Source organism: Chanodichthys erythropterus, chromosome 2 (assembly GCF_024489055.1).
Source record: "Chanodichthys erythropterus isolate Z2021 chromosome 2, ASM2448905v1, whole genome shotgun sequence".
NCBI lineage: Eukaryota > Metazoa > Chordata > Actinopteri > Cypriniformes > Xenocyprididae > Chanodichthys > Chanodichthys erythropterus.
This window is the reverse complement of record NC_090222.1, coordinates 38,688,161-38,702,251: the sequence shown is the minus strand read 5'-3', so window position 1 is coordinate 38,702,251 and position 14,091 is coordinate 38,688,161. Positions and strand designations below refer to the sequence as shown.

The window sequence follows — 14,091 nt, the reverse complement described above, 5'->3', positions numbered from 1 at the left end:
ATTGCGAAATATAAACTCACAATTGCGTGTTATAAAGTCAGAATTATAAACTCGCAATTGCGTGCTATAAAGCCAAAATTGCGAAATATAAACTCACAATTGCATGTTATAAAGTCAAAATTGCAAAATATAAACTCAGAATTGCGTGTTATAAAGTCAAAATTGCAAAATATAAACTCACAATTGCGTTATAAAGTCAGAATTATAAACTCACAATTGCGTGTTATAAAGCCAAAATTGTGAAATATAAACTCACAATTGCGTGTTATAAAGTCAAAATTGCGAAATATAAACTCACAATTGCATGTTATAAAGTCAAAATTGCGAAATATAAACTCACAATTGCATGTTATAAAGTCAAAATTGCGAAATATAAACTCACAATTGCGTTTTATAAAGTCAGAATTATAAACTCGCAATTGCGTGCTATAAAGCCAAAATTGCGAAATATAAACTCACAATTGCATGTTATAAAGTCAAAATTGCGAAATATAAACTCACAATTGCATGTTATAAAGTCAAAATTGCGAAATATAAACTCACAATTGCATGTTATAAAGTCAAAATTGCGAAATATAAACTCACAATTGTGTTTTATAAAGTCAGAATTATAAACTCGCAATTGCGTGCTATAAAGCCAAAATTGCGAAATATAAACTCACAATTGCGTGTTATAAAGTCAGAATTATAAACTCGCAATTGCGTGCTATAAAGCCAAAATTGCGAAATATAAACTCATAATTGCGTGTTATAAAGTCAGAATTGCGAAATATATACTCACAATTGCATTAGATAAAGTCAAAATTGCGAGATAAAAAAATCTTTTTTTTTTCTTTTTTTTTATTCTGTGGCAATTAACGAGCTGGTCTTTTCAGTTAACCTGTTGAATCGGTTTCGCAAAAACGAATAGCTGAACGATTCATTCATGAATCGGACTGATCCGATTGCATCTGAGAGTCAACAACTCACTGATTCAAATGATCCATTCAATAGGCAAGAAGAACACGGGAGATCGTCGGAGCTCGAGTCCGCGCGCAGATGGAGCGAAAAGTAAGTCACTAATTCCAAATTTTAGAATATTGTTGTAAATGAAATCAGACGGTCAGTTGTTTGTGAAATTGTGTAATGTTTTATTAGGTATATCTGTACTTTTCGTCCACCGCTGTTTACTACAAGAGCTCTTTTTGAATATTAAATACCAGAATATGAAATATCCATGGCATCTGTCCACTAAGCCCGGAAAAAAGGCTTTGTGACAATTTCATTCAGCTAAAATTATAAATTTGCATGGAAATCCGTTTCTTCCCGATAGCGATCAAATATTCTAAGTTCAGACAGAGTTCAGCTTTTTATCTCTTATCATAAACGGATGTAGCCTACGCCAGTGGTGAGTAGGCTAATGTGTGAAGATAAATAAAGAGGCATACTCATAATCTTATGTACATTCCTTCATGCTGGAATCGAAAACACTTTCTGAAATCTCGAGGGATCTAAAATGGTAAGAGCAAAATAACTATTGTATATTTATACTTTCAGTTTCATGCTCCTAATGCAAAAACAAAATGTACAGTAATATTGTAACTTTTTTCATTTGTTTTTTGAAAGTTAACTATTATGATCCATGTTTGTTTACACTGAGATTTGCATACTGTTTGCACTATGAATTCAGATGAAATACAAGTTTTGCATTTTAGTTAAACTTTAGCTGCATGTGTCTGCTCTAACACACCTAAGAGTCTCGTTACCTTACAGTGCAAAGCTACAGATCTCTTAATCGCCCTATTCACTGAACTGTGCTCAATGTGACTGTTTTTGAGGAGCGATCATACTAAATCTAAGAAGACCCTGGGAAGCAAACTTTTGTGGTAAGTACAGACCACCATAAGGCAGTTTTCATATTAGTCCCTTTGTGTCAAGACAACAATTTATTTCAAATAATTTATTTGGACACATTAAAAATAGTTTTTAGAAAAATGTGTGATCGTGCACAGGAAGTTGCATTTAAAAAAAGTTAACAATAAAATGAAATAATGAAATATGCCATTTGGTTTTGTATCTAATGCAATGACTTTCTGTCATTTTTAGGTGTGGCTTTCATGTCCGAATACATTTTTAGGGCATTATGGCTGTTTTTTAGTTTTGCTTTGTAGAAAAACGTGTACTGATTGCAACATGCACAGGAAGTTGCATTTACAAAGTTAAATAAATAAATAATCCAAGTCATTTTATTAGATAACAAAACCAATTGGCATGGTTTACAATGCAAAAAATGTTTTTGTCTTGTTTCTAGTCCAAATATCTAAAACTTCTTAAATCAAGAAGCATTTTCTACACAAGTAAAAATTATTGTCGTTTTCAGAAAAAACAAGTCAAAATTAAGTGAGTTTTTCCTTGAAACAAGCAAAATAATCTGCCAATGGGGGTAAGCAAATAATCTTAATTCAAACTGAAAACAAGATTATTTTGCTTACCCCACTGGCAGATTATTTTGCTTGTTTCAGTAAGAAAAGAGAAGAAAGACATTTTTTGCAGTGTATTTTATTTTATTTTGATTTTTTTCTTTTTCTTTGCATGATCATGAATTTCCTGCATGATCAGTGCACATAACGGCGTAATTAAAAGTACTAGAAATGAAAGTCACATTGAAATATGACTGAAAGACTAGTTTCTGACATTTTTTATGCTAAGTGTGACATTTTTAAGCCACAGTATCAATAGTGTTGGCTTAATCAAACATCTAAGTAAAAATACTACCTGTATGATCTCATTTTGCTATTTTTCAGAGCTCTTTCACATGCAAAATGATAAACCACTGGGTCATTTTAGCCGTCTACGTTGTGACGTTTCTAATCGGCCTACCAGCCAATCTACTGGCCATAAGCACCTTCATTAAGAAACTCAGTGACAAACCCAATCCGAATGACATCCTGCTCTTCAACCTGACGGCTTCCGACTTGGTCTTCCTGCTCTTTCTACCATTCAAGATGTATGAAGCTGCCGCTGGAATGAAATGGTACTTACCCCAGGCCCTGTGCTCAATCGCCTCCTTCTTCTTTTTCACCACGATTTACACCAGCTCCCTGTTGCTCATGGCTATAGCTGTGGATCGCTACTTAGGACTGGCTTTTCCGATCAAATACAGACTGTTGCGCAAGCCGCTTTACGCCACGGCAGGCAGCATCCTCATCTGGCTGGTCAGTATCGCCCATTGCACCATCGTATTCATCATTGTCCATATGCCTTTGCCGAACGGCACCAAAACCGAACCTGTCTGCTATGAGCAATTCACCGAGAAGCAAAAGAAGATCTTGTTACCAGTCCGTCTTGAGTTTTTTGTGGTTATTTACATACTACCGCTTTTAGTTTCTATCTTCTGCTATATTAAGTGCATCTACATCCTGTACACCAGGCCTCACATAGCCAAAGTGAAAAAGCAAAGGGCCATTGGCATGGCATTGTGCACGCTGACCATCTTTTTACTCTGTTTTCTGCCCTACAACACGTCCCATCTGGTGGGTTTCAGCAGCAACGAAAGCCCATGGTGGAGGTACTACACGCTCCTGCCCAGCACGCTCAACACCTGCCTGGATCCATTCGTCTTCTACTTCTCCTCCTCAACTTTCCGTGAAAGCAAAACCATTGCTTTCCTCAAGTCCTGGTGTTGTAGACACAAGAAAACTAAAAAGTGTGAAACTGAACTGAAGATAATATCAAAATGAACAGATTTTGCATTTGCATGGCTTCATGCGAATCACAAGGTGTCCACCAAAGCGTTTTTCCCCAGAGTCTAGCGTATTTTTCCAATTGTTTTCAATGGGAGTGCCACATTTTTAAAATGCCAAGAGGGTAATGAGGCGCTGAACATATCTGCATTTTTTACCAGTCGCCGGGAGCTGAAAAATTTTATTAGGCCATGTGTTCTCCAAAGCGTTTTCAGCCAGCCATTTTATTTATTTTTTTCAGTTGAGATGCTTTGCTTGCTATGATACGGAATATCCACGGAAGTGTTACTAGAAAATGTCAATACAATGTTAAGTTTTTGCTCTGGCTCTTGCTTTAAATAATTTTTTCCGTTATTATGTTTGTTGTCATCTGTAGACATTGTACAAGCAGAATGTGGCAGTTGGTTGGTGTTTTTGTCCCGCCTCTCCTCTACTGTGATTGGACGGCTGCGTAAAAAGTGACAGTGATGAGCGCTGTGTTTTACCGAAGACTATAGAATAACACAAGACGCGTCACTCATATTGTTTTGAATGGGAGAAAGTGTAACGCGCAATATGGCGGAATAAGTCCCGCCTTCTAAATAAGAGCCAATCGCCAACTGGTAAAGTCATCGCATCACTGCAGCGGCCGTTAGAATCACCGGTTTCTATAGAAACAGTCAGACGCGCGCCTCCGAAGAGACGCGCATTTAGGTCTTCGCATTAGCTTGATCCAGCCTGAATTTTTTTTTTTTTTGTCATGATTCGAGCGTTTAGAAACTAAATTTATGAGCCGGTTGTTGTTACATTTCATTGGTGATTTCAAATATGAAATTTAATCGTAAGGTTGGCGAACAGTTTTGGAGAATTTGATGTTTCCCCGTTCAAAGAGATTGCATGATGCCCAGGATGCCCGAGAGGTGTTTCAAAGATGGCCGCCGAGTGAAATGACTTGTCTTAAAGGGACTTTGGTTTTACCGAAGTCATTTCACTCGGTGGCCATCTTTAAAATGCCTCTCGGGCACGCTATCTCTTTGAACGGGGAAACATCAAATTCTCCAAAGCTGTTTGCCAAGCTTTCGATTAAATTTCAGAATTGAAATCACCAATGAAATCTGACAACAACTGTCTCATAAATTTTGTTTCTAAATGCTTGAATCAAAAAACACTATTTTTCAGGGTGGATCAACCTAATGCGCATGCGCAGACCTAAGTGCACGTCTCTTTAAGAAGGCGGGACTTGTGCGTTGCACTTTCTCCCATTCAAAACAATACGAGTGACGCATCTTGTGTTATTCTATAGTCTTTGATTTTACCCAAAGTTGAAAATTCTTCAACTCTTTGCAACCAGTAAAAACACTGAAAAAAAACACTTCAGCATAAAAATAAGACATTCAGGGTCTCGTCACACTGCTGCCGTTTTAAAAACTCGCCGCTTGCATTGAAAACAATTGGAAAAATACGCTAGCCTCAGAAAAAATGCTTTGGTGGATGCACAGCCTTAGGGGAATGGTGAAAACTGCAAGGTCTCAAGACTTTTAAAAGCTGAATGTATTTTAACGTATTGTCATGCACGAGACGCTGCAAAAGACGCAATTGCAATGGTCAAACATGTTTACCTAGCGTTTTTAATTAGAAAAATAATGGAAAAGTTGAGCAGTGGAATGGTAAAACGCGTTCCCCTTATTAAACTTTGGGTAAAATGCATCGCTCATCATTGTTACTTTGCACCAGCCGTCCAATCACAGTGGAAGAGGGGCGGGACAAATACAACATCGACCAACCGCCACATTCTGCTTGTACAATGTCAACAGATGACAACAACAAGCATAACAACGGAACAAAATAATTTAAAACAAGAACCAGAGCAAATACTTTAAATTGTATTGACATTTTTATATAGAAACAGACTGTGAATTGAGATACTAGTAACACTTTCGCAGAGATTCCGTATCATAGCAAGCAAAGCGTCTCAACTGAAAGCGCTCTCAAACGCTCACAGCTGGATAAAAATGCTTTGGTGGACACATGGCTTTTTTTTTTCAGTTTTCATCTTCCTACTACTATAGTAGGCCATTCAAACTGTTGTTAATTTAATGTAAAAAACAGTCATAATGTGAAATATTATTACAATTTAAAATAACTGTTTTCCAGGTTCATATATTGTAAATATATCAAAGCTGAATTTTCAGCATCATTACTACAGTCTTCAGTTACATGATCCTTCAGAAATCATTCTAATATGATGATTTGATGCTCAAGAAACATTTCTTACAGTTTTGTGCTGCTTCTGGAAACCGTTTTTTCCAGTATTCTTTGATGAACAGAAAGTTCCAAAGAACTGAATTTATTTGAAATAGAATCTTTTGTAACATTATAAATGTCTTTACCTTTGATCAATATAATGCATCTATGCTGAATAAAAGTATTAATTTCTTTAAAAAAAAAAAAAAAAAAAAAAAAAAAAATCATACTGACTCATTTTCTGCAACCATAGGAAATAAATGAATAAGGAGACCAAATGGAGACTTTTAGGAGCACAAAGATATTTCAGAAAAGACTCAACTTTGGCTGTATGACCTTTTTTTAAACATTAAAAATGTATCTTGATAAACTTTTCTATAGCTTATTTTGTCAAACAGTAAATAAACAGAATGAATTCAAATGTTGAGAATAGTCTGAGATTTTATTTGAGATTTAGTCTCTGTGCATGAACAATGATATGGTTTTATTCTGCACTGCATGCTTTATTTATCTTAAATGTGCATGATTGTGATAAAGACTAAAGAAATCGAGAAAAACCTGCAGAGGAAGAAGTGTCTTTAAGGCAACTTTTGTTAATACTTTTTAAATGGGATCGGTTAACCGAACACCTGTATATATACAAGTTTAGACACAGTGTTTGCTTCTCTTTTGTTTTAGCGAGGGCCGGCCACTCTTCGGCATTCATGCATCCTGTAGGCACACATGTAAAATATACCTGCAACACAAAACACACGCATTCAATGAGATAAAACAGCACATGTTGGAAATCAGACCAAAAAAAAAAAAGTTACTGACCAGCAAAAAAGGTCATGAGCAGAGCGACCCAGCCCAGAATGTAGGACCATGAGAAACGCCAATCACCAAAACGCTTCCCGAGGAAGTTCACCGTCACGCCGGTGTAGATTGCCATAGCAAGCAGAACGAAGAGTGCTGGAGGAAAAATAAATGAGACAAACCAGTTTAGATGACTTCTGTCAGTTCACACGAGTCGGACGATAGGTCACTGGAAGGGAAAGACTTACTGGAAATAAAAAACATGATTCCTGCAGCAAAGGAACGATTGAATCTCTCAAAGGCGGAGAAGTGAGCGAAGGAGAGGATGCCTGCGATGATTCCCGCAAAACACGACATCGCTGAGAGGATCATGAAGGCCCGGGTTGCATTCCAGTAAGCTGTAATGTGAGAGATGGACACATTAGCTTAGACTAATGGAGGAACATGGACTTTTCCCACAATGTTTTGCACCGAACATCGCAACATTGGGAAAAATGCAACATTGCAACAAAAAAAAAATGCAACAAAAAAACATTGGGAGCAACGTTCATAGGCCTACACTGCGACCTTGATGGATGGAAGGTGGAAAAATAATGCCTTAGTTTGTTTAGTCCAACTTACTTTAATTTTTCTATTAAGAATTGACCATTTGCACAATTTCTTCCTGGTTGTCGATAAGCCAGCTTCGGCACTTCTGGTTAACTTGTTAACCATTAATGGTTGACTTTTTAATGTTGTATTTATATTTGAATGCAGTTATCACACTTGCCTAATTTGCCAATAAACCAGTTTTATTGATTGTAATGAAGACTAAGCTAATGGGAACGTTTGAATAAGAAACGCAGTGTCTGTAATTGGACACGCAAACGCAACTTTTCTCCAGAACTTCAGGTGTTATTTTTAATGTGATGACCAAAAACAGTATTTGTTCATCCTTCTGAGATTGTCCCCATTTGTAAAACTGAATGTTTGAAGATGTAGAAAATCCAACATTTGATAGAAAAAAATTTCATTTAAAAATAAAAAAGACGTTAAGACTATAACCATCAGATGGCGGCAGAGGACCATTTATTTGCTCATATTAGTCATTTCGTGTAATAGTTTTTCACTCAGTTTCACTTTTGAATTAATATTAAACATTATAAAATTACTAAGTTTACAAATTAATTTTGTAAAGTTGAATTATGAAGTACTCACAAAATCTCATGAAAAACAATAACTTTTCTTGTGAATGAATTACACAGCACCGCACGCTCTCTCTCTTTATAATCAAAGAAGATGTCAGTCAGTGCAGCGCAAGCTCAATAAAACTCACATTTTATTCATTGAATCGAACTAAAGTCCCATGTTATTAGTGACACCAGTGGCTGTTAAGTGAACTGCAACCAGCAACTTGTTGCTCGTGCTCACACATGTGCACACATAACTTACAACTGAACGTGATTCAAAACCCAATATTCTCATGGCGAATTTCATTTTCATTCTTCGCTTAGAAGTAAAAAGAAGTTGGAAATAACTTTGCAGCGATTATACTTTTAACAAACATCCCGACGCTGTCCACGCTGCTAAAAGAGATGTTTAGATGAATATACAAATATATGCTGCGCGCTTTCCTCTCAATAACAAAATAATATACACAACAAAAATTACATCAGTGAGAAAACAGCAGTTAAAGCATCTGATCATAGCGATGTGAATATGTTTGCACCAGCTCTGCGATTCACCGGCATCATGTCGACAAATGAGGTCATCAATCACACTGTTATGATAGTTTGATTATAAAGTATATTTGTATCATGTTATAGACTCTTATTTTGATATTCTGTTCTGTTTCCTTTAGTTCTTGTTTCCCTGCTCTGTTTAGTTTCGGTTTCTGATTATGTCCTGTTGTTTCTGTGGTTAATTATCATCAGCTGTATCTTATTTAATTCCTGATTATCCCCTGCACATGTATTCCCTGTTCAAGTCCTTTGTTGGTTGTTTTATGCAATGTGGTTGTGTTACTCCCATGTTCCAGTCTAATCAAGGAGAATTCTTAGTTAATGCATGTTTCGTTACAGAGCGTTACAATTTGAGACTTGTGGTTTGAATTAATCAATTTTCTTTGCATGACACATTGACATTACAGTACAGAATGGCTCTTTCTGCATTATCCATTGTATAAGCATTCATTTCATGTGTCATTGAACGGACAGAAGCGAGGCTCTCATGAGCATATACGTCCCTTTTTTTTTCCAGGTAAAAAATGTCCCGAGTCCTTCACATACAAATCAGTCTACAGGCCTTCATAGACAAACTAGGTCGTCATGTTTAGGAAACATGTTTGAAAACAGTCAGTGACACTATGATGCAGGCCTGTCACTCACCAATACTGTCGGTCTGCGTGTAGCATTTGCCAGACATGCAGTATCTCCACAGGCCCTGGTGAGCGAAGCTCCCGGACAGTCTGTACTGCATCCAGTAGTCCGTCGCCGTGGAGACCACCAACAGGATGTTGGCCACGATGGCACAGAACAAACCCCCTCCCATAAAGCTGTACATCCTGAGGAACACTGTGGCGGCTGAGAGCTAAAAACACTAAGAGCACAGAGGAGACATATTACTGTCAATCACACACACATGCTCATTATGCAACATATATACAGGCGAAAACCATCTTTTCATGGTTACACTTTATTTCAATAGTCCACTTTAGACACTATAAGAAATAAACTACTAACTAACTACTAACAACTAACTCATTAGAGTACTAGTAGGCTGTTAGTTTAGGGTTCGGGTTAGTAGAATAAGTTATAATACGTAATACGATTAATCGCATAAAAAATAAAATTTATTTTTGTGTACTATATGTAATTATTATGTATATATAAATACAAACACATTCATGTATATATGTGAGAAATATTTACAAGTATATGTATTTATTTATATTTTTATATAATTAATACTATATAAAAAATATTTTGAACATGAATAACATATTTCTCTTAAATATATACATTATTTTGTGTGTATTTATATATACATATTAATTACAAACAATACTCACACATACATTATGCAAACTCAAACCTTTATTTTGTATGCAATTAATCGCGATTAATCGTTTGACAGCCCTAATTTCGGACATCCAAGACCAAGTCCTATAGATCTATTTGAATGGGGGAATCCTGAAATCTCAAAAAATGCTTGCCAAACTCACAACTAAATAACATATTTCAAATCAGCAACAAAATCTGACATGACCTGTCCTATAGATGTTGTTTCTTATATGCTTAAATAGCGTTAAAAAGCTTCTTTTTTTTCAGGCTAGAGGAGCCAATACGCATGTGCAGTACTAAGCGCCGGGTCTCAGGTTTCTATGCAGGGTTGCCAGGTTTTCACAACAAAACCTGCCCAATTGCACCTCAAAACTAGCCCAATCGCATTTCAGGGGGGGTCCCATGGTGAAAATCGCATTCCAGGGGGTCAAATTTGTGTTTTTGGAGGGGCTCCCCTGGTAAAATTCACATTCCAGACACTAAATATCATGTTATTTTGAGTTGATTCAACCTGCGGACATGAAAAACCACCCGCGGTAACAGTGTAAAAGTAGCCCAATTGATCCTTCGCAAAGACCCGCCCCCCTTAGTTACTGTTGCTTTGTCCGACAAGCCGTGGCGCTGTCACGCCTCACACAGTGTAAAATACATTGCGGAGCAAAGAGGATACTGACAACACGTCGACAGACAAGGCAGAGCAGGTTACTTATGATATTAAACAAAGTCCCAGATTTCAAATGATTTTGAGAATTTTTAAGAAATTCGAACAATACCATTTTGTGTCTCTTTAATGTGTCGTGACAGATCACTGTAGCGCCTCACTTCAAGTGGCTCGTGAACGATCATCTCTTCCTACTAGGTCATTTATAGCATCAAATAAACATGAATGAACATGAGAAGGAATGTTGTTTCAAATATGGAAAAAAGTCAGTACACCATTTTTCAAGTTCAAGTCCACCGAGGTTAATCTTCTAACTCCTGACTGCTTTGTCGGACAAAATGGTGGATTCGGCGTTATGACTGGTTAGATCGCTTGTCAATCAAACTCCCGGCAAAGGATCAATTCCGCGGGAAAACCGCGGACTTGGCAACACTGTTTCTATGGGAATCGGAGCTGCTAATGGCAGCTGCAGTGACGCAATGACATTACCAATCAGCTTCACGTCGGTGTGCGAGCCCCTTGTACGGCAGCATTGGTTTTCAGCGTGAATGTCGCGAAAAACACACAAAACACATCCAAAACGGGAAAGAGCTTTGTGATTGACTGTACAAATAGCTTTGACACAAACCCTGAGGAATATATTTAAACACTGCAGAAAGCAACAGGGAAAAAAGCAAATGGATCACTGCAATTCTCAGAAACAGCTCGACTCCAGTCAGAAAAACATGTTTTAGTAATCATTTTGTGTCAAATTGTTGGATTTTGAGGTAAAATAATATCGTATTGTTATATATTAGTTTGACAACTCAATTATTTTCCATCTTATATTCTGCATAATTGGGTGTTTTTCAATAACCAACACTGAGAAAAACTATACTATAAAACTATATATGTTTTAGGGCTGGACAATATGACGATATAACATTGATATAAGTGATTACGCGGATTTAAACCTACCGATATTGTAGTTATATAAAATATTCACAGGTAGATTTGCTTTATGTATTTCCCCGGCGTCAAATCAGGCACATATAAATGTCAGCAAACACGACTCCTGGCTGCATGTCAATATACACGGATTAGGTTTATTTGACAAGTTGTAAGGAACACATTCAATTCCAACTTTTAGTGTAATTCGTTAGTTTTACTCGCGTTTTCGCAGTTTCCCCTGTTAAATCTGTCACTCAGCAGGTTCTTTTGCCACTCAGTCCAGCTGAGGGAGCGCGCTTTGGGCGGGAAAGTGACGTCGATGCATACCCTCTATAGAGTGCACCAGGGATGACGCGTTTTTGTAGGCCAACCCGGAAGTTAGCAGCGCACGGGTTCCCTAGACTGAAAGCCTATTCATTTTTCCCATAGACTTTTGGAAAATCACAGAAAATAAGCTCTGTGTTTAACAAAGGGTTATGACACTTTACACATTTTGTCTATCAAGATAATCTTTACAAGTTAACATAACATTTATAGATTTTGAAGCCTAAATAAAGTCGTCAGATATAAAAGGCTAACAGTAGGCTATAAACAGACTACAGCACACCATGGTCGCGGATCAACGTCGTCACCACCAAGCGTCCTCAAACTTTATTTAGAAAACAACTCTATTTAAAAACATGCTCAGTGATTATGATCTGCGCTGTGTATGAATACATATCCACTTTTTCATGAGAAATGCTGTCCAAATGTCCTGTTTGTCATGATGACGTCTAAAGTCCCCGCCAAAGGAAGTAGTCCCTTTTAGCAATTTGTTAGCAACCGCCGATTTTAAGACAGAGTAAAAGTTTTAAAAATCACAAGTGGGTTATAACTGGTGTGTTTTATGCCATAGATCAAAACGTGAAAGTATTTAGAGGCTTTGTTAACCACAGACCTTATTTCAGGCGATTTAGCAAAAACCCATTCAAAAAACCCATAGACTTTACGCGTTGGAACCGAAAGTCCTAAAATGTTAACTTGCTTCCGGGTTTTGCCTCCAAAATGCGTCATCCCTGGGGCACTCTATTGCGCTTTGCAGTTTGTTTCTTCCATTCACTCACAAGTAATAGGAGTGACATCGTGTCCTAACCAGACGCGACGCGACACGCGAGAATTGGTATCTTTTCCATGTTAATCGGAAAAGATTAACATGGAATTTTTGACCTAACTAGCCGCGATGGCAACGGTTTTTGTGCTATATTTAACGTTACAAGAGTCTAATGTGAGTTCAGATATCATTTTTGTGTGTTTTTTATAGCTGTACTGAAAGCAATTGACAATGCACCTCGGATCTTCGAAATACAAAAGGAAACAAGGACGTTCAAACTGTCAACTCATTGTGAACAGACAAGTGTATTCTATGACAAAGATATTGCTTCAGTAACTCAGTAAGTATTTTTAATAATTGTGTAATATTCATGAATTTGATTATTTTGTTGAGTGCCATGAGTTTGCCGAGAGAGACCGGCCACGCGCTCTTCTGATTGGCTGTGATTTTTGATTGACTTTATCGCGTATCGTAGTCGCGTCGTGTCTAGTGTGAACAGACAAATTGTTTGTCGCTGGAATCTGGATAGGACACAATGTGAACCATCTTTATATATCTATAATTTTTTGCTTAAATATGCTTAATTGTCACGGAAATAATGTCACAATGGAAAAGAAAAAGAAAAAGAAAAAACGAATCTTTCATAAAATACGCTGCAATTTCTTACTGTAATAATTCTTTATGCATTTATTTGTTTTCATAAAATTTCCCTTTGACTTGCATTGATAGAATGTTCAGCATTCAAAATGTAATCGTGACGACATCATCATAATATTTGCATACTGAATTGTGACAGGTCTTGTCTTCCTTGCATATATTCAAGTATGATTTGTGCACGTGAGACTGAAATCAAGACTGATTGTGGAAGACATGACAACAGCTCTGATTCATTCACACACAGCCTTAAAACCTAACAAATATTTAAGATTACTCTCTTACTGTTTTGCCACCATGGCTATTTTCTTCATGAAATGAAAATCTAGTGTGCATTGATCTTATATTTATCTCCTCACATTTATATCACAGGGTGTACATGTGTTTCCTGTGTTTTCACAGCCCACATCAGAGTTTGCATAAGCAAAACAGCATCCGCCTCTCATAGGTCAGAGCAGGAGATGATATTAATCACTTTTCCAGAAGACACCATTTGGCAAAGTAGTTGAAAACACTGCAATACCACAAAACATTACGTAAACAGGAAACCAAACATGTAAAAACCAACAGTGTGTCAACCAAAATTACCAGCTATCATTATCATCATCAAAAAATGTGACCCAGAACAAGCTCAAGTGCATGAATAAAGGTGCTATACAAGCTCAGTTTCACATTATTGCTTTGCAAAGTATGTAAGTGCGATCACTCTGCATTGCCACAGAGGGCGCCAAAACAAACAGTCTTTGACAGTTACCAGTCCTCTTTCATGACAGAGTAACAGTGAAGAGAGAGTCTTATCAATATGTCAAAACCCTGTATTTAACCCTGTGGTGCTCCTCGCATGGAAGTGAAAAAATGTCTTTTTTTTCAATTAAACATATTATATTGTAGTCCTATAATGTTTTTTTGATAAATATTTTGTATTTTTTAGGGGATTTTAAGGTACTAAATTATAGTTATGCAGTAGTTATTATA

General features: G+C 36.9%; 2 protein-coding genes across 2 annotated transcripts; one reads left to right on the top strand and one right to left on the bottom strand.

The window, feature by feature from the left end:
* The first annotated feature begins 1,027 nt into the window (after positions 1-1,027).
* On the top strand, positions 1,028-4,491 carry si:ch211-231m23.4 (free fatty acid receptor 2). Its single transcript, XM_067397795.1, has 3 exons — positions 1,028-1,498; positions 1,753-1,865; positions 2,784-4,491. Exon 3 carries the CDS (start codon positions 2,802-2,804, stop codon positions 3,717-3,719), a length of 918 nt encoding a protein of 305 aa, XP_067253896.1. The 5' UTR covers positions 1,028-1,498; positions 1,753-1,865; positions 2,784-2,801; the 3' UTR covers positions 3,720-4,491.
* A 2,128-nt stretch (positions 4,492-6,619) lies between these two features.
* Positions 6,620-9,281, bottom strand: lim2.5 (lens intrinsic membrane protein 2.5). The gene is made up of 4 exons (XM_067397781.1): positions 9,107-9,281; positions 6,989-7,138; positions 6,762-6,896; positions 6,620-6,681 (listed from the first exon to the last, which is right to left on the bottom strand). Exons 1-4 carry the CDS (start codon positions 9,279-9,281, stop codon positions 6,620-6,622), a joined length of 522 nt encoding a protein of 173 aa, XP_067253882.1.
* Positions 9,282-14,091: the final 4,810 nt, after the last annotated feature.

What these genes read in the sequence shown, in the direction of transcription:
- lim2.5 (XM_067397781.1), bottom strand. Translation starts at nt 9,281, where the DNA reads ATGTACAGCTTTATGGGAGGGGGTTTGTTCTGTGCCATCGTGGCCAAC. An exon ending in CACGCAGACCGACAGTATTG is followed by an intron (nt 7,139 to 9,106) that starts GTGAGTGACAGG and finishes CTCACATTACAG; the next exon opens with CTTACTGGAATGCAACCCGG. An exon ending in GCTCATGACCTTTTTTGCTG is followed by an intron (nt 6,682 to 6,761) that starts GTCAGTAACTTT and finishes TTTGTGTTGCAG; the next exon opens with GTATATTTTACATGTGTGCC.
- si:ch211-231m23.4 (XM_067397795.1), top strand. Translation starts at nt 2,802, where the DNA reads ATGATAAACCACTGGGTCATTTTAGCCGTCTACGTTGTGACGTTTCTA.